Source organism: Mustela erminea, chromosome 19 (assembly GCF_009829155.1).
Source record: "Mustela erminea isolate mMusErm1 chromosome 19, mMusErm1.Pri, whole genome shotgun sequence".
Lineage (NCBI taxonomy): Eukaryota > Metazoa > Chordata > Mammalia > Carnivora > Mustelidae > Mustela > Mustela erminea.
In genome coordinates this window covers 57104878-57123250 of record NC_045632.1, presented here as the reverse complement: position 1 = coordinate 57123250, position 18373 = coordinate 57104878, and the positions used below count along the sequence as shown (strand labels likewise).

At 55.5% G+C, this 18373-nt stretch overlaps 1 protein-coding gene across 9 annotated transcripts; it reads left to right on the top strand.

Moving 5' to 3' along the window:
• The first annotated feature begins 284 nt into the window (after positions 1–284).
• On the top strand, positions 285–18099 carry CIBAR2 (CBY1 interacting BAR domain containing 2). 9 transcript variants are annotated; one of them, XM_032323831.1, is made up of 13 exons: positions 285–947; positions 1803–3772; positions 4077–4183; positions 5755–5848; positions 7436–9391; positions 10359–10593; positions 12215–12283; positions 12358–12459; positions 12576–12581; positions 13382–13486; positions 15747–15860; positions 16839–16940; positions 17742–18099. In XM_032323831.1, the coding sequence occupies exons 5-13, from the start codon at positions 9372–9374 to the stop codon at positions 17868–17870; spliced, it is 882 nt and encodes a 293-aa protein (XP_032179722.1). In that variant the 5' UTR covers positions 285–947; positions 1803–3772; positions 4077–4183; positions 5755–5848; positions 7436–9371; the 3' UTR covers positions 17871–18099. The 9 variants fall into 9 exon arrangements, with proteins under 9 accessions (XP_032179722.1, XP_032179714.1, XP_032179717.1 ...); XM_032323823.1 differs by having other exon boundaries at positions 1781–3772; XM_032323826.1 differs by having other exon boundaries at positions 285–1618; positions 1781–3772.
• Positions 18100–18373: the final 274 nt, after the last annotated feature.

Below are 18373 nucleotides of genomic sequence, written 5' to 3'. Positions count from 1 at the left end.
TTCCAACCATGGCAGTTGGGGTGACCCCTCTCGGCTCTGAACTCCCTCCCTCCCTGCTCTTACGAATGTAGAATGTAGTCCTCCTGTGGTGCTCCAGCTAGGGGAGCTCCCGCAGCCTGAGATTCCAGCAAGTCGGGGAGCGCACCTGTCCTGTCCCCCGCGGTCCCCGGGGCCCAGCCCAGAGCAGCTGCTCCTGACAAAAATAGTGTCGAATGAATCCTGACTGCGTGCTGCTTTGATCTAAAGATTTTTTTTTATCAGTGAGACGTCCGAAAGCCACAGCGACGTTGGCATCATGTGGAAATTTCCAAGTCCTTGAGAGCTCTGCTCCGACAACTTGCGGCTTCAGCCTGGCCCAGGCGGACCCCATCCTCACAGTGACCGCCCAGGGAGGGCCTTGGTTTCGGGGTGGGGGTGATGGCCAGGCCCCAGTGCTGCAGTTTTGCTCCTGGATGGTGCCCTGGCCTGGCTGGGGCCCAGCCCCCGCGACTTGGCCTCGGAGGCGGTCATCTCAGCCAAATGTGGCGGGACATCAATTCATCGAGGCGGATGTGCTGAGGCCGCCCTGTGAGAGAGGAAACGCAAGCGCTCAGCACTTACTGTTTCAAGAAAGAAGTTCTGTCCAGCAGCGCGGAGTCGTCCCCATGGGATCGGGGAGCCGGCAGGGAGGTCACTCTCGTTCCCTCCGACAGAGGCGGCTTGGACGGTGGCCGCGGGCTTCAGTGGAACCTGAAGTCAGCAGAGTTGCTCTTGGGTGCCTTCCCACTTTACTGGCTCATATCCACTGTGCTCCCAGCTCCACCAGGAAGCTTCTACCCAAGGCCCTGCTCATCCCCCTGCTCAGGGACACTTAGGAGCCTTTAATCTGCGCCAGACGCTGTCAGACTGCGGTGGTGGTTTTGACCCTCGACAAGGAAGGCGGTTGTCTTCCTATTCCCATTCTACAGGTGAGGACACTGAGGCCTGGAGCAGGTCAGAACTGGTCCAGTCGCCCGACTGGGAGGCAGAAGAGCTAGGATTCGAAACAAGCACTTTGGCTGTGGCGGTCCCCAAAAGGTGGGCTGGGGGTCGGTGAGGAACAGGTTGAAGTTACCAGGAGCTCAAAACAGAGGCACGAAGGACCCCACATGCTTAGAACACATCAGCTGGAAGGGACAGCTGTCTTTTGAGCTCATAGCTGTGTGTGTGTGTGTGTGTGTTACAGAATCCTTATTTGAATAAAATGCTGTGATAGGAAGACCTCCATTTGGGGAACTTTTAAAAAAATATCCTGACTTGGCCCAAGAGTGAGCTGTCGAGTCTGCATGGGCTTCCCCGGATTATTATTTTGCATTTTCCTGACTGGTGGGATCAAGACATAGTGGGGAGGTGAGGCTCGGGCTTTGGCGCTGGCTCTGGTCTTCTCAGGCACAGGACAGACCGTTTCCCACTCAGTTTCCTCATTTGGAAAACGGGCATCAATGTGCCACATCGTCATCCCACACAGCCGGATCCCTGCCACCGGGTGGGGTTTCCCCCTCCCCCTCACAGACCTCCGAGGCTGACCTACGTCCCAGGTGGTCCTGTTCCCCCACCTTCTGGAGGCCCTGGACGGGTGGGCCCTGGGACAGGCCAGGCGGTAAGCGAGAGACCAAAGAGATACACCAGATGGCAGTCCCCAGTACGGCTCTGAACGCCGCACGTTAGTGATTCGTTCTTTCCTTCAGTTTGGGGGACCAACATAGGGTTGCCAACTTTGTGTTTTGCCAAACGAGGACATTTTTCAAAATACCACTTTCAGCCACTGCCACTTTGCACCCAAGAGGAGACACATGACCCTGGCCAAGGCAAAGGAGATCAGCAGTTCGGGAATTTTTTTTAACTGGGATCAGCCACACTTGGTGAGTGTATTGTAGCATTTCCCATGATCTTCCCCATTTGTTTGCTTTGAACTATGGAAATGTCAACCAGGCCAGCTTTGGCATGTGGCCAGCCATGGGGGCTACAGGTGCCCCCCCCCCCAGTCGGTGGTGGTATCCTACCAGTTAGCTGTTGTGGAGATGTGGCTGGAGAAAACTTGGGAGCGCTTGGCACCGGATCCCCACTGGTGGGGGGCAGGGGGACGCCCTGGTGATTCCCTCCCACTGAGGGGAAGGGTCCCGAACTCATGGGACACAGGCTCCTGGAGACCTTCCCCCATCCTTAGGGGCCCAGAGCGCCCAGCAAGGCTGTTGGGCTGGCTTTTGCACTGTTAGAAACCTGACCTTTCCCAAACCTCTATGGTGGGTTGACAGACTGCGGCATCCTGTTTCCCATTGATCTATATACTCGAAATCTTTCTTAACAAAAAGGTGGAAAATAACAAAAATCATGCCAATGCAGAGTTTGTGCAGAACCCAGAAATGCCTACAATATGCAAAGAGTAGGAGACTGTATTCACCGAAGAGATGGTAAGAAATGTTTCCACATGGTTCTGATGGATACCTCTGGATGGGGGAGTATGATTGTTCTCTCTCTACCTATATTTCTGGATCTTCTCTAATTAGGGGGAAGTGCTTTGTAAAAAAAAATATGAGTAAGCTGTGTCTTGGGGTTTCCTGCTCTGCGTCACCCTTCCCTCTCTTCCCTGGCAGGGAGCTAACTGCTCCTACATGCTCCCTTTGCCTGGGAGGGTAAGGCTGTCCTGCTCTACAGAAATGTCTGTGCGTCCAGAAGTCCAGCAGAAGGAAGGAAGGAGAGGAAATGGAGCCCAGCTTCAGGAGCCTCGCGTTCCAGGATGGTGCTGAGCGAGGAGATGAGGGCTTTCTGCCCATCGGCAAGCTGTTTGGGGGTCAGAGTGGGGGGGGGGCTGTGGGATGTGGGACAGATCTCCAGGGTGGCAAAGATGGGAGGACACGTGGTCCCACCCTCATACAGACCAGAACATGAGATTCAGAGAGGGAAAGTGACCTGTCCAGGTCACACAGCATGGTCTCCCCCGGGCAAGTTGACCACTCCTGAGCCCTCCCCTCCAGGGCCCTTCCCCTACAGCATTCCGCACTTTTCTATCTGGTGGACCCAGATAGCAGCAACTCCAACCCTTTCCCGACTTGAGCATCATCAGGTTTTGAAATCATCCCTAGGTTTTCCAAGGGAAACATATTTTGGGTTTTCTTTCTTTTCTTCTGCTCATTTGAAGAAATCTGAGAGTCCCTTCTAATTGTTTGGTCAAGACTGCAGACAGTCAGTGAGGCAAGCCACAAATATGATCTTGAGCCCAGGGAACCCACTGGCCTGGAGAAAGACAGGACATCAGGCCTGTCACTGGTGCTTGGTCAGCACATGAGCTCTGAGTTCTAGAGAGTACAGGGTGTCAGCCAACTTCCCCAGATCCCTGACTTTGGGTTCCCATTCAGAAAGACCGAAGGAGTCTCCATCAAGCTTCCTGAAGCTGGGGCTTTTGAGGATGTGCGTGCCAATGGAATCCATGGGGAGTTGGTAGATGTGGGCCCTGCCAAAAGTGGGGACCTACAGCCTAGACTGCATTCCCTAGCCTCCTTTGCAGCTAGGTGTGGTTATGACTTGTGGTGTGGTTCTGGCCAATGAGATATGAACACAAAGTGATATGTACAACTTAAGTAAAGAAAGCAGCATGGTCTTCTTTGACCCTCTCTTCTTTCTTACTAGATAGATGGTGGATGTGATGGCTGGAGTTCCAGCAGCCACTTTGGACCATGAGGCAACTCTAGGAATAGAATCCAACAGAAGAATTAGATGCAAGAAATCTAAATTCTGACATCCTGACATCACACAAGTGATAATAAATGTCCATGTTCTTAAAGCTATGATTATTTGGGGTTTCCTTTTACTTGTGGCAATGCTATTTCTAAATGACGTACCATATTTTGGTTGGGGGGTGGAACTGCAGTCAAGTGCACAGGGGCTGAAGGGGACCTACTCTGTGTGAGAGGCTGGGGCACACTCTGAGATGAGACTGATAATTATTATGCATAATAGTAATTGTGGCATGTATCAATATGCAAATGTAAACTATTTAGCTTAGTGCCTGGCTCAGGGTAAGAGCCCCGCAAATTTTAGCAACTGTATTGTCATTACAGGTGACTAAACCTGTATCCTGGTACATGGGATGCAAAGGGCTGTCTGCAGTCAGAGGGAAGAGCCCAGGAGCAGGAGGCATTTGAACATGGCCTTAAAGATGGGAAGAGTAAGTGACATACTCAGGCATGGTGACAAAGAGCTTCATGGATATTATTTCACATGATGCCCTGGGAACCCAGTAGAACAGACGCATCCCATCCTTATTATACTGGGCAGGGAACCGAGGCTCAGAGAGAGTGAGTACTACCCCACAGCACTCAGCAGGGCTGGATTTGGACTTGGGCACTCTGGCTCCACAGTCCTCCTGTGGCTCTGCAGGCTGAGGATCAGGGCTCAGGCAACAGGAAGAACAGGAGCAAAGTGCCAGGGGTCTGGTCTGGAGCTTAGGGCCCACATCCAGGAGTGGGGAGCTTGTTAAAGCCCATGAGGGCAATGGGGGCGCCAAAATCAGTGCCTGCTGGACAGGTGCCGCCACTAGTTCTCCAGCCCTTCAGGGTTTCTCTGTGTTCTCTGTGGCCAGACCCAGAGAAGGGATAGATGACCAAGCTTGGAATTTAGAGGGGGTTTCCTGTGGCTGTGGTAGCAAATGGCCACAAACTTGGGGCTTAATACAACACATATTTATTTTCTCATGTCCTGGAGGTCAGGAGGCAGAGCAGGAGGCAGAGTCTGGATGAGAGCCCCACCCCCACCCCTTCCAGAGACTGCCCAGCACATGGAACTGAGACACTCTGCCCCATTCCTTATTGCCCTCTGCCAATTCAAGGCCCGGCACCCAGGGAACAATACTCTGGCGTCGGCTTCTCTAATGCCCCTTTCGGCCATACCCCTCCTGGGCGGACCTCATGTCCCCCAGTGCCTCCCCATTTGGGATGGAGCCATTTCCCAGGGGATCTGGTCCATCCCACTGCCTTCACCAACCAGGACCCGGAGAGGAGCCTCACCCAACTCCATCCCCCCTGCCTCTTAGCACGACCCCCAAGATCCATGCACACATCCCCCAAACCAGACTCAGAATCAGAAGAAATGCTGGGGCTTGGCAGGATCACAAAACCACTGCCAATTGTGGGGTCTGCAGAGGCCCCAAACTGAGCCCCCACCCTGAGTCTGTGCATTAGCCTGCTGGCTTTGCACAGTCTGTGAAATGTCAGCACAGTGTAATGTGGCTGCTGGAAAAAAAACAACTAATTCAATCTTTGGCTGCACTGACAATGTCTGAGGCTTGGATCCTGGGAGGGAAGAGCTCCCTGAGCCAGTGAGGTCAGACTCCATGTGGGGACGGGGCCTCCGCGGGCCCTGGTAGGCCCTCTGCCCACCTGGACCTGCCACTGCCGTCCTGCCCTGGGTTACTATAACCAGACACCGAGGATCCTTCCCAGTATCACCTCAAAGTGACACGATGAGAGCGGATGATTATTATCCTTACTTCACCGAGGCTCAGGGAGGAGTCCTGGCCTGTCCTGGGTCCCAGCCAGGAACCCAGACTTGGCCCCCTAGACAGAAAGTTCCATGAGGCAAGGACCTGTGTGCTCGTGTAGGGCTGTGTCCCTACCAGGAGCCCAGAGCCGGAGTGGAGGGGACCATCAGCAGCACCTGATCCCAGACAGAGGAGCGACTGAGCCCAGACCAAGGACCAGCTCTGAGCACTCCTCCCAAGTGTACAACGCAATGTTTCAGGAAACATCAGTGACCCCGAATGGAGCAATCTTCTCTAAAACAACTGGCCCAGAGTATACACACACGTCAGGATCAGGCCAGCTACAGACAGCAGGTGAGCCCAAAAACGATGTTTGCTTCTTGACCAAAATGACATTATTGGGACAACAAATGTGAATTCTGAACAAAGTCAGGCCATGAGATAATAGGAAAAAAAAACATGTTAGTTTCCTGATTTCGCCATTTGTACTGTGGCTGCACGAGGTCCATCCTGCTCTTAGGAAACACCCGTGAAGTGTCTGGGTAAAGGGCCATCGGGTCTGCAGCTGGCTCTCGAGTAGATCAGAGAACACCACCCACACACAGAAAGAGAAAGAGAATGGTAAGACAAAATAAAATCAGTAAAATGTTCCCAACTGGGGAATTCGGGTGAAAGCGTTTTGCATGATTTCTGTACAACTGAAATGATTTCAAAATGAAAAGTTACAAAATAGAAAAGTCAGTATCTACAAGGTTGAGGAGCAGTTCCCAATTTAAGGAGACCGATAGACTCAGGCAGGAATTGCAACTCCTCTTGAATTAGCAGGAAAGCCAGCACTCAGGGACACACATGGGATGGTGTGGGACACGGGAATTTCGAGAGTGGGTATTGCGTTCGGGTTAATTTCTTGGGTGTGACAGCCCCACGAGGGCTCATAGGAGAATGTCCTTGCTCTTTGTAGGGTCAGGACAGAAGCCTGCAGATGCTGGGGTCTGGGCAGAGGGTCAGGATGTCTGCCTCCCTTGTAGGGTTCGGCAGAAACATGTTTATACGAAAGAGAGACCGAGCCCACGGGCTCTACACACCCCCCGCCCCGTTCCAGCGGCTGTGTTCAATTTTTCTCGAGGATTCAGAGCAGCCTGACCCTGAGAAGGGGGGTGGGGTGGAGAAGCAGCGGGAGGCGGCGGGAGGCGGCGGGAGGGGGCACCTGCAGCCCTGCAGCTCCCGGTCCCCCAGCTATTCCCTCTCCGGCCGCAAGAGGTCCCTATGTGGCCCTATGGGAAGGTGGTTTTCATTTTTCGAAGTTCCTTTAAGTTTCTAAGACGTGAACTAAAACGTCGCCCTTTCTCGCTGACAACCACCCCCACAAACTGCTCTTTCTGCCATCGGTGTTAAGGCGGTGCTCCCAGTGCTGGGTTTCCAGGTCCCCCACCACACTGTCCTGTGCCCCAGAGGCCCTCATAAGGGGGTCTCTGCTGCCCTCCTGTGGCCATCACCGACTACACAGACGCCCTTCCAGGAGGGCAGAAGCCTGCAGACCTTTGTAGCTTCTCCTCACCCTACAAGAGCTGGGGTCTCCAGAGGGACGAAACCAGACGCTCAGAAAGATGAGGGACTTGTTTTAAGGAGTTGGCTCTTGGGATTGTGGGGGATGGAAAGGCCAAAATCCATCGAGCAGACTGTTGGCCTGGATGCCATGGGCCAGGGCCATGGCCCTGGAAATAGTGACAATGAGGAAAGACAAGAGGGAGTGAAGGGAACCGAGCGAGGAAAGGCCGCTGGTTTGAAAGTTCCCTAAGGAGGTGGGCAGTAGAAGAGAAGAGGGTTGGGGGAGTCAGCCGGGGGCATTTCTCCAGGAGGAGGAGAGGCTTGCTGGTGTTGAAGCCGGCAGAAAGAAGTGTAGAGGGACAGGGACACAGAGTGGCATGCTTGTTTGACCAGGGACCAGATCCAGAACCCACCTTCATCGTGGCGCCTCTCAACATGGACAAGACACTGCCAGGCTTGCTCAGGACGGAATTCATCAACCAAAGGGATCATCAAGGTATAGGGAACCCGTGTGAAGTCAGAAGACCTGGAGAAAACAGGCAGGCCACAGCCCCCATGGGGAGAGAGGCTGGCCATGTGGGAACACAGCAGCGCTGCGGGGAGGGAGGGGACGGGCAAGGGTCCTGGGGCCACTATACCAAAACAAGTATTAATACGACAGAGGTTTATGCTACAGTCTGGAAGCCAGAGGTCCAAAATCAAGGTGGGGGCAGGGCTGAGCTCCCTCTGAGGGCTCCAAGGGAGGATCCTCCATGCCTCTTTGAGCTCCTGGTGTTGCCGGCCATCCTTGGCAGCGGCCACACCCTTCCAGTCTCGGCCCTGTGTCAGACAGCCGTCTCCCTGGGCTTCTGCTTCCTCTTCTTATAAGGACACCAACTGTTGGACTAGAGCTCGTCCCACTCCAGCATGACCCATCTCAGCTGGTTCTATCTGCAAAGACCCTCTTTCCAAATAAGGTCACTTCCGGAGGTGTGTCAGGGGGACATTTTGGGGGAGATGCTATTCAATTCAGCACAGCCCCAAGAATGAAGGGGGCCAAGAACCTGAGAGGGACGGGACCTGGTGTGCAGAGTGGGGGGCCCAGAAGCCTCTGCCCTGCCCAGCATCCTGCAGGGGGGAGCCTAAGGGCACACAGGGCAGAGCGAAGTGTAGGGAGCAGGCAGGCAGCAGCACAGGGCGTGGGGCACCCAGGACGCGCTGCGGGGGAGCCGTCACCACGCTGGGCTGATGTGCACGGAACCGCTGTGGAAGTCTGGCCTTGCCCTGTCCTTTACCATCACACCAGAGACTTCTTTCTGCTAACGAGGACCAGGCAACAAGGTACTGTCACAATCCCATTTTATAGGGAAGGTGACATGCCCAAGGTCCCATAGCAAGGCTGGGTTCTGGGATTTAAACCTGTGTTTAGTAAACTCTCAAGTCCTTGCTTTTATCTGTGCTTAAGGGAGAAAAAAAAAAAGCTCTCCACTCTGAAAACCTGCCGACGCACCAGGAGGAGCAGACGCAGCCAGGGAATCCCACGACAGCAGCAGCTGCCAACGCTCGGCGTGTTTGGACCACACCTGCCCCTCCGCGTGCCCTATCCCTCTCAGTGTTGGCACCTTCGTCCTTCTCTAGGTGAAACGTGCATGCGGTGAAAGGTACACGGCCTTCATTCAGGAAAACATGCACCTTAGTACAGCTTCATCATGAGGTCTGGGAATTCCTTCCGGGTTCTCTCTACTTTCTTACTTTTCTAACAATGAGCAATAACTGTTTTTATAAATAAGGGGGAGAATAACAAGACAATGACTGAAATGTTAAAAAAGTCCCTTTGGGCTGGGGTCCCTGTCCCCTCCATTCAGCTACAAGGCTCCAGGACCCCCCAGATGGCCTCTGTGCTTTCCCCTACAGCCCCTCCCGGAGAACCAGGTATCCTAGGACCCTGCCAGCTGCTCCCAGAATTTGGGGGAAGGCTGGGCGGCAGCCCCTCATGGCTGAGCCCCAAGCAAGCTGCCCTAAATCCGATCTGTGCTAGAGAACCCCCACACTGCCTGGCGCTGCAGAACCTCCAACTTCAAACGAAGGATATGGGGGCTCTCTGGGGCCCCTCCCCCCAGCCAGTGCGAGGCTGGCAAGGCTGGCCTGGGGAAAGGTTGCCAGGCAACCAGCTGGGGTTCCTCCCAGGGTGGCTGTGGGTGGCCATGTTGCCTGGCAACCAGGTGCCAGTGTCCCTGGAGCCCAGATCGCACAGCTGCGCCCAGCCCCGCCCGCTCCGCCCTGGCTTTCGGGACCCCTGGGGCCGTGGCCTCATTCCCCTCGCCTAGGACAGCTGGAGCCTCCGGTCACAATGAGCATTGTTCTCTCCAGGTGAGTGGCCCCGCGCGGGCCTGGGCTGGGAGGGAAGGGGAAGCAGGGTTTGGGGGGTCTGATGCACCAAGAGAGATGGGGCAGCCAGGCCTGCTGGGGCCGGGTGGTGGTAAAGGGTGCCCTCCCTCCCACAGCACCCCACCTCAAGGTCAAGGGAAGCCCAGGAAACCTTCCAGAATCGGGCCTCTGCTTCTCTAGCGTTCATCACCCACAGCTCTGGGGTAGCCAAATTCACAGGATCCATTCCCTCTTTCCCTCATTTGGCTCCACCTGGGAAACCTCTCTCGGTGCCTCCAAGCCCCCCAGACCCTGCGCCCCTGTGGTATCGTCCCTGACGGCACTGCCTCTGGCCAGACCCTGTCAATGTGGCCGCGTAGCCTGCCTGCCCCTCACCTGTATGTTTTGGCGCCTGATTCCTCCGAGCGTCGCCAACTCAAGGGTCCCTGCCAATCACTCTATGTGCTTCTCTAAAAATGCAGCCCCTGGTAATAACAGGGAAACCGCGTGCGCCCTGAGGGGAGGCCATATGGGACCTCTCTGGATTTTCCACTTAAAGTGTGTTTCTGTCAACCTAAAACAGGCCCCCTAAAAAAGTTTAAGTTTTCTTTTAAACCTTCAGGCTTTGGAGAAGAGGGAGAATGGAAGGGAGCAGAATCAGGAGTTTGGAGGGAAGGGGCCGTGGCAGCTAGAGGTGGTGGGAAGATCAAAGGCCCCGGAGGGTCCCAGGGAGGCTCAGGCTGGATGTGGAGTCAAAGCAGCCTTGGCTTCCCGTCGGCAGTCTGAGGGGCCTCTCTCCACCCTGCTGGTCTCCCACATCCGCCTGGATAGAACCATGTGCATGACTGGGGGAGGGGACAGACACCTGGCAGGGGGTTGCTCGACAGCTAGATGGGGGGTAATGCAGGGGTGACCCTTGAGTCGCTGTCCCGACCTGCCAGAACAGCCTCTCAGGCCCCGTCCTCCCCAGGGACAGCCAGGTGAGGGTGATGGAGAACACTGTGACCAATGCCGAGAAGTACTTTGGCCAGTTCTGCTCGTTGCTGGCCGCCTACACCCGCAAGACGGCTCGGCTGCGGGACAAGGCTGATCAGCTCGTCAGACAGCTCACCGACTTTGCCAACACCGAGAACCCAGAGATGCGGGCCACCATGAGGAACTTCGCCGAGGACCTGGCAAAGGTGCAGGATTACCGGCAGGCCGAGGTAGGCGGGGTTGCGGGGGAGGACCCCAGTCCCCTGGCTGGGGTCGGGCCTCACAGTGGGAGACGCACCGCCGGGGCCCCAGCTCAAGGACCTGCCTCTGCCAAAGGCATCCCCGAAGGGTGGACACTCACACCCCTCTCTCCCTGGTCACGCCACCCTTTATGGGACCCAGAGCCTGGAGGCTTTGTGGCAGTTGGACGAAGACCAGACAAGGCAGGGGGCCCCGGAAGCCAGGCCTGAGGGCTGTAGCTGCGGGCTCCGTGAGTCCCAGGCAGGAGGCACATTCCAGGGCCCAAGACCCTGGCGGGTGAGGGCACGGAGGCAGCAGCGTGTTAGGGGAGAACTAAAAATACACATCACCCGCCAGCCCAGGAAAGCCTCGTGTGACTGCAGACAAGATCCAGCCAGCTTTTCTTCTGAGTAAGCACAACAGGACACACTGCGGGCCATGCGTCAGGGCCTGCAGGTAGAACCCTCGCTCCCCAGCACAGCGGGACAGAAACCACCCCGCGTGCACGGTCTCCAGACAGGGGACCAGACGGCACCTTTGGCTCCACAGGACCTCTGAATTGCACCGGCAGCTGGGTGGTACCTGTGTCACTTCTCTCCCAAGGAAGAGTAAAGCTTCTATCTCTGTCACCAGCTGGTCGGCAGAGCTGGGAGCCAGGCCCCAGAGCAAACTCCCCGGGGAGTCGCATCTTCCTTGATGTTGACTTTTCAAAGAGATGCCTGCCATTCCCAGTTTGTAAACCATCAAGAATCTTATTTAGCTTTCAAAAAGGTTTACGTAAGTCCCAAAGGGACAGAGAAAGGGATTTACAGTTGCGGGTTTTCTAAAAGAAAATGCTGTAAGGCAAGCAAGGGGAGAAGTCCCTTTTCCTTTTTGACTCCTGGGAAATTTATTATTATTTAAGATTTGTGTTCTACTCCAGCAGGGTCATAAACCTTGACAAGGAGGAGGAAGGGGCTTGGTGGTGATTCCAGATCACCTCACCCATCCGCCGCGCCAAGATTTCTGGGGATCCCCCTGCCACTGGCGCTCAAGGCATCAGCCTCACCTGTGAACTTAGAAATGCAGAATCTTGGGCCACAATGAGGACGTGCTGATTCAGGACCCCTGGGGTGGTGGCCGGCAGTCAGGGTCTTAAGGAGCCCAAGGGAAAGGGAAGGGGGGCTCCAAGGTCTGGCATTTAGGCATTGACTCAGGTGTGCGGCATTCCCCTCACAGACCCTGCTCTGCCCTTGGGGGCCGCACACAGCTCAGGAAGCTCTGAATCCGGGCTATTTCATGTTCTAAGTGAGTCTGTCTAGTCCCCTCAGCCAAGTCGTAAGGCAGGCTGGAGAACTGGGATCCCAGTGGCTCCCAGTGGACCCATTTTACAGGTGAGGAAATAAGGCTCGTGAGATGAAAGGTATTACCCGAGCCTTCGGGAGGCAGAGCCCTGAGCGCAGGCAGGTGCTCACAACCCTAAGGGGCAAGGCAGAGTGTGTCTCAGGCTTCCAGAACCCCCACAGGCTCCAGCCAGAGAGCACTCTCTAAATGCAGGCTGCAGGCCCCCAGGCTCCACGCACCTCCCGGGTCCTGTCTGCTCTGACTCTCTGCGTGTCCATGCTCCCCCAGGTCGAGAGGCTGGAGACCAAGGTCATCTGCCCCCTGAAGCTCTATGGGGTGCACATCAAGCAGACACGGGTAAGCAGGGAGCCCTGCCCGATGGGGTCTGGCCTGCCCGGACATCCAGGAAACAGCTCTCCTCTTTCCTTTAGGCCGAGATCAAGAAATTCAAACAAGTCCAGAAGAACGAGATGAAACAACTAGAAAAGCTGGAGAAACTGAGGCAGAAGTCACCTTCGGATCGACAAATGATCGTATCCTTCCCTGGGGGTCAGGCCTGAGGCTGTTGGGCCAGGGTGGCCATTGCTCACCACGGTCCTCTGGGTTGGGGCTGCTGGTTGATGTGGCTCCTTGACCGGACCCTTCTCAGTCCCAGGTGAGTGCCCCAGGTCTGTGTTGGAAGGCGGAATCTCATGCAAGGGACGAATGACCTCACAAAACCGCCAGGCGAGCTTGTGCCTGGCTGCTCGGATGCAGGTCAGAGGTGCAGGGCAAGCAGTCGCCGGGAGTCCGGAGACCTGGGCTCTGTCCCCTCGCTCGCACTGTTCAGTAAGCCGGGAAGTCACCCCCTCTGTGCCCCCACCTCCTCATCAGAGCTACTTACTGAATGCTTACGGGATGTGGGCACCTCTAGCCTCATGCCCATCGTCCAGATGAGGAAACTGAGACCAAGAAAGGGGACCTGCTCAAGGTCACACAAGGGAGACCGGGGCAAACCCAGAACTCCATTCTGAGGGTATCTGACTCTAAAATGCATGTTCTTCGTGTGCCTGGCCAGGAGCTGGGTCAGATGAATTACTTAATTACCTAAAAACATTCCACAGGCAGGAATTATTACTGAAAGCGGAGCACCTGTTACAATAGTTCAGCAGGTGCGGGCTGTATAATTCCTACAGCCCTGCGAAGCACCTGTTATTACTGCCCCCTGCTTACAAGCAAAGGAACGGAGGCTCAGAGAGGTTTAGTGACTTGCCCAGGGTCACCCAGCTGGGAAGCAGGTCTGTCCAAGCAGCGCCTGGCCCTTTCACCATGGTCCTACTTGGCCTTTCCTTCAATGACCAAATTGGCAAGAGATGTCACCAGGCAGGAGAAATGACCCAAGGGAAGAATGAAAATGACCCAGAAGAGTGTCTAAAGGCAGGAACCACCCCATGACCCTTCTGCCTCTGGAGCCAGGCGGAGACCGGTGTGCAGAGGGCCTCAGTGGATGCCAGCCGCATCACCCACCAGCTGGAGGAGGTGATCGACACCTTCCAGAAGCAGAAGCTGAAGGACCTGCAGGTAGTGGGCTCGGCCCTGCGTTAGTAGTATTCTGGCCTCACGTCGGAGTGTCTGCATACACGCGTGTGTGTGTGAACCCGTATATATCTGTGTGAGCATGCAAACACGTGTGTCCATGATGTGTGTGTGAGCACATCTGTGTGTACAGCTGTTCGCCCAGACGGCTTGGAGCCGGGGCTCCCAGGACAGTTTATCTTGGCCTAATCCTGGCTGCAGGGAAAAGGCCCTTCCTCTGAGCACCCAAACCCAGCTCCCCACCAGGAGAATTTGGCAGACATTGTCCCCACAACCCCCTCCAAGGCCACACAAGGACCCACAGCCTTCGCTCTGCCTTCCTCCTCCTCTCTTTGCCCTTCCCCCGAGCAAGCCGTGGTTCGGCACAGCAGGTGGCAGAGGGGTTGCCTCCTTCTCCATCCCTGCAGTGCAGCCCAGGCTCCTGGGCCCAGAGCCCCAGCTGTCACAGAGACCCCTGCACCCGTTCTCAACAACCCCACCCCCAAGTTGCAGCCCCAGGGATCTCACCAAAGGCAGCTGCAATCTGTCACTCCTGGGTTAAAGGCCCTCCTATGACTTCCCTTACTAGAGGGATAAAGGTCGAAATCCTCCCCGTGTCTCCGGAAGCCCCAGCCCAGCCTTATCTGGGACACATCAATCCAAGCTCAAGTGTACTAAACCCCAACACACTTCAGTGCCTTTGCACAGGCTGTGCCCTCTGCTAGGAAGGCTTTGCCCACACTCTGCATCAAGTTAACACCTCATCTTCAGGGAAACTCACCTGGACCCCCAGGCCAGTCCAGCCCTGAAGTTAGTTCATGGCTCTGCTCCCTCCAGGGACAGCGATCTCAGGGGGATGGGTTAATTGTATCTTTAATTCACTCATTAATCAAGCAAATGTTGAATACACACCTACAACGTGTCAGGCACCATGCCAGAAAGCAAGGCCCCTGTCCTCAGGGAGCGGACACCTTGGGGAAGACCTATGACACATGCTAATCATTACGGAGTGAAGGAGGGGGCTGCACCTTGCTGTTCCAAGCCTGCCCCCCGTACTGCATCTGTGCCATGGGGCACGCACACATGGGGCATGATGTGGTGCCTGCCTGCCTTGTCCCCTGCTGGGTCCCCGCACCGGGTCCAGGGCCTGGCACTTCGAGTACTCAGTCAGTATTTGGGAAACGAATGCACAAGAACAGAACCCGGGGTGATGAGTGTTCTGCCATCTCTGCTGCAGGCGGGACCTAAATTTCCAACCGGCCATTATTAAGCACTTGATGTTTATGTGGCCTGAAAGCAGGGCTCTGTGGAGCGCCAGCAAGAGTTTGTTTGGAAGGAGACTTGAGATTTGGCTTCCGCAGTTAGGGGCCAGTGGACACATGCAGCATCCTCTAAACTCGGGGGACTAAGTTTGAAAGGGGTGCTTATCTAAGCACCAAGAGAGCCCTCCCAGTTCTGAGAGAGCAGAAACTCAGAACTGGAGATAATGACGGTCACCGCATCAGGTCTAAGTCCCATGTCTAATAAAATGATCAGTCACAAAGTGCTCGGGTTCCTGTGAAAGCAGGTAAGGATGCTTTTGTTCAGGGGTTCGCGGAGCTGAGCGGGCAGCAGGAATCCCCTGGAGGGCTGAAAACGCAGATGCCCCCATGATGGGCCCACTGTGGAGTCCATTCTGTGGGGCTGCGTGGGACTACGTCCTGCCGGGGCCCAGAGTCAAGCAGGACCCTCTGCAAAGGCCTGGCATGCGGGAGGGGCGCTCGCTGGGGCCAGCCATGCGGGAGGGGCTCTGTCAGAGCTTGCTGAGCTGAGCAGAACCATGTGATCGAGAGGAGCCCATATTACATCTGGATGAGCTGGCCTGTCTGGTGGTGAGGCGCCTCTGGGAAGATCCACTCCTAGCCCACGGATGACAGAGGCCAGAGGTATCATAGCTGTCCCCTTGCAAACACCGTCCCTCAGTGTCAGAGAAGCAAAGGCTGTGCAGAGGAGCCCAGGTGAGAGAGCAGAGCACAGGATGCCCCCCAGGAAGCCTTCACCAGAACACAAGCCCTCTGCGTTCCCAGAACAATTCCCGTGCGAGGCGGCTTCTGAACGGGAATGTATAGTCCGTTCAAACAAAATAAATTAAAAGGAACATGGGCCTAGGACCTGTCCCCATGAGAACAACTAACAGCCCCCACCCCTATTTGTCCACATTCACGATGACCCCAGGACTCCCCTTAGGACGGTGCTGCTTATGCGATCCGGGCTTCTCTCCCCACAGAAAATTTTTTCAGACTTTGTCACCATCGAGATGGTCTTCCACGCCAAAGCGGTGGAGGTGTATTCCAGTGCCTTCCAGATCCTGGAGAGCTACGACCTGGAGAGAGATCTGGAGGTATACCCCGCAAGTGCCCCATGTTCTACTTGACGATGTGGGACTCAATTTGATTTTAGGTATCTTGATAGAAACCATTTTTATTGGCAACATTTTGCCATGGTGATTATTTTGAAGACTCATTCTGATAAATTCTTTTAATTATCTGCCTCTGGGTGCCACAACTAGAGGTGGGGTGATTTTTTTCCCAAGTCTGTCATTTAGGAATCAAGTTCAGCATCCCTTGGGTGTTTAAAAACAAGCAGAGAAGTCGACAGGGACAAAGAGCATCCCCGGCCAATGATGGCCACACTCTGATGGGGACGAACTGCTTATCCCACCCGATCTGATGAGTACCTAGCACGCGCTCATTTAGCTATGACCAACCATGCCAGTCCCAGAGCCCTCAAACAGCTATCGCCCGCTGGAATTCTCTTTCGTGGTTCCGGGGCTGGTGGGCTCAGCTGGGTGCTCTTACGCAGGTCTTTCCTGGGTTTCCAGCTGGTCGGTGGCTGGGGCTAAAGTCACGCTGAAGGCTCCCTCTCCTGTATCTGGTAGATGATGGCTGTTGTCTGTGTACAGGACAGGCCTCTAGGTTTGCAGAGTTCAGGGCAAAATGAAAATGTGGGCCTGTCATTCAGTGATTATTAAGAACTTCAAGAGACTGACAGCAGGGTATTAGACCAAACACAGGGCACATCCAAGCTCGGGGTCCTCGGCCACTTACTCTAGGAGCCACACATCCACACGGCCCCACCTGCCTGGGTCCACAGGGGTCCACAGCCCAAATGCCTGCCTCCCTGAGGCGCCTCCAGCTGGCGTGGGCTTCCTCACAGCCTGACAGCTGGTCTAAAGCAAGCATCCTGGGGCGCCTGGGTGGCTCAGTGGGTTAAGTGTCTGACCCTTGGTTTCTGCTCAGGTCACCTTCTTCCCTCCCCTCCCCCGGTCCTTCCTTCCTTTCCTGACTGGAAACGGCCCATCCCGGTCTCTCCTGGGCAGGATTTTAGAACGAAGATGCATGGGGTTTACGGACGCTATGATGCTCGGCCATTCAAGGATACCACGCCCTCCCCAGCTGTCCCGTGGGCTCTCACTGGCCAGGTGAGCACTGAGGGTGGGAGAGTGAATCCTGTGGCGGGGAGAGGCCATCTGAGGACAGGGATTCGCACGAGGTCCTGAAGAGGAGTCACTGCTTCAGGAGTGGGGAGACCAGCCCCAGGGTCTGACCTGGACCGGCTCGGAGGTGGAATCAGTAACACACACCGCCAGGCAGTGCAGCCACCATGTGTCCTGAGCGCCCCCTAGAGGCAGCCTGAAGTGTGTCACTTGAGAAGCAAGGGCTCCAGCCAGGTCACTCCTGTTTCCCAGCCCCCGGGGCCCGTGGGTTTCAGAAGTCTGAGTTTCTCAGATTTTCAGAGAGTCATACAGTACATATACTCCACGTTCTCCTACAAGCTCAGCAAAGCACATTTCTATTTCCGCAGGAAGACCTCTGAGTTCTCAACCAAGTAAGACAGAGACCCTAAGCGGCCTCATGCCAGTCAGGGGAGGTTCAGTCACTCAGTGAGTTGGGGGGCCAGGGGAGCCTCGCCCCACAGTGGAGGGGGCAAGCTTCCCGAATAATTCTCTCTAAAGACGGTGAACCAAGTACGACCCCCAGCGAGGATTTGGGTCCAAATCCACAGCTCCCAAGCTGTGTGACCTTAGGAAAGTGCCTTAACCTTTCTGTGCCTCAGATTCCTTTCCTGCAAAGTAGGGCTAATAGCAGAACACCCCCCCGCCATGGGGTTGTGGTGAGTACAAGGCACACAGAGCTCCAGGGAGCTCTTAGAAAGTGCTCGATCCTTGTCGCTGCCCTTAGTATTACTGATACTGTTGCTGTGCTGATGACTTACCATTCAGAGCACTCAGACCACCATTCGGAGCCAGGGGAGAGACGAGGAGGAGGAGGAGGAGGAGAGCACGGAACACTCTGCTGAGGAGGACCCCGTGGAGGACCTCAGGGGACAGGGGCGGGCACCCCAGCAATAGGACCACAGCTCCCCTGTCAGAAAGCACTCCTCCGGGTGCTCAGGGCTGGGGGGGGCTGGAGGCTCTGCTGGGTCCTTGCCCTGGGTGAGTCCCGTGTCCTCCGAGTCTCTGTTTCCTCATCTGTGCAACAGGGACACTCTCGCTCACCTGACAAGTCACTCTGGGGATCCACGGGCCTAGCCTCTGTGATACACCACTGGTGCTCAATAAATGCAGGGTGCATCTTAACCTGAATCGTGCTGGGTCTCTTTCTACCTTATGGCCTAGGGACTCGGATTTTTGAGCCCTTGCTGATTCTGAGAACAGGGTAGATTCATCTTCCAGGGATGCTTGAACAAAGCACGGTGAACTCGGGGCTCAAACAGGAGGAAGTTTCTCTCTCTTGGCTCTGGGGTCTGACGTCTGAGTTCAAGATGCCGGCAGAGTGGGCGGCTGCTGAGGCCGTAGGGAGCAGGTGCTCTGGGCCACTCCCTAGCCTTCGGAGCCTACTGGCCATCTTTGGC

Excerpts from the sequence above, each read along its gene's own strand:
- CIBAR2 (XM_032323831.1), top strand. The coding sequence starts at position 9,372 with ATGAGCATTGTTCTCTCCAG. Across the intron at positions 13,487-15,746 it reads AGAAGCTGAAGGACCTGCAG|AAAATTTTTTCAGACTTTGT; the intron begins GTAGTGGGCTCG and ends CTCTCCCCACAG. Across the intron at positions 16,941-17,741 it reads CGTGGGCTCTCACTGGCCAG|AGCACTCAGACCACCATTCG; the intron begins GTGAGCACTGAG and ends CTTACCATTCAG.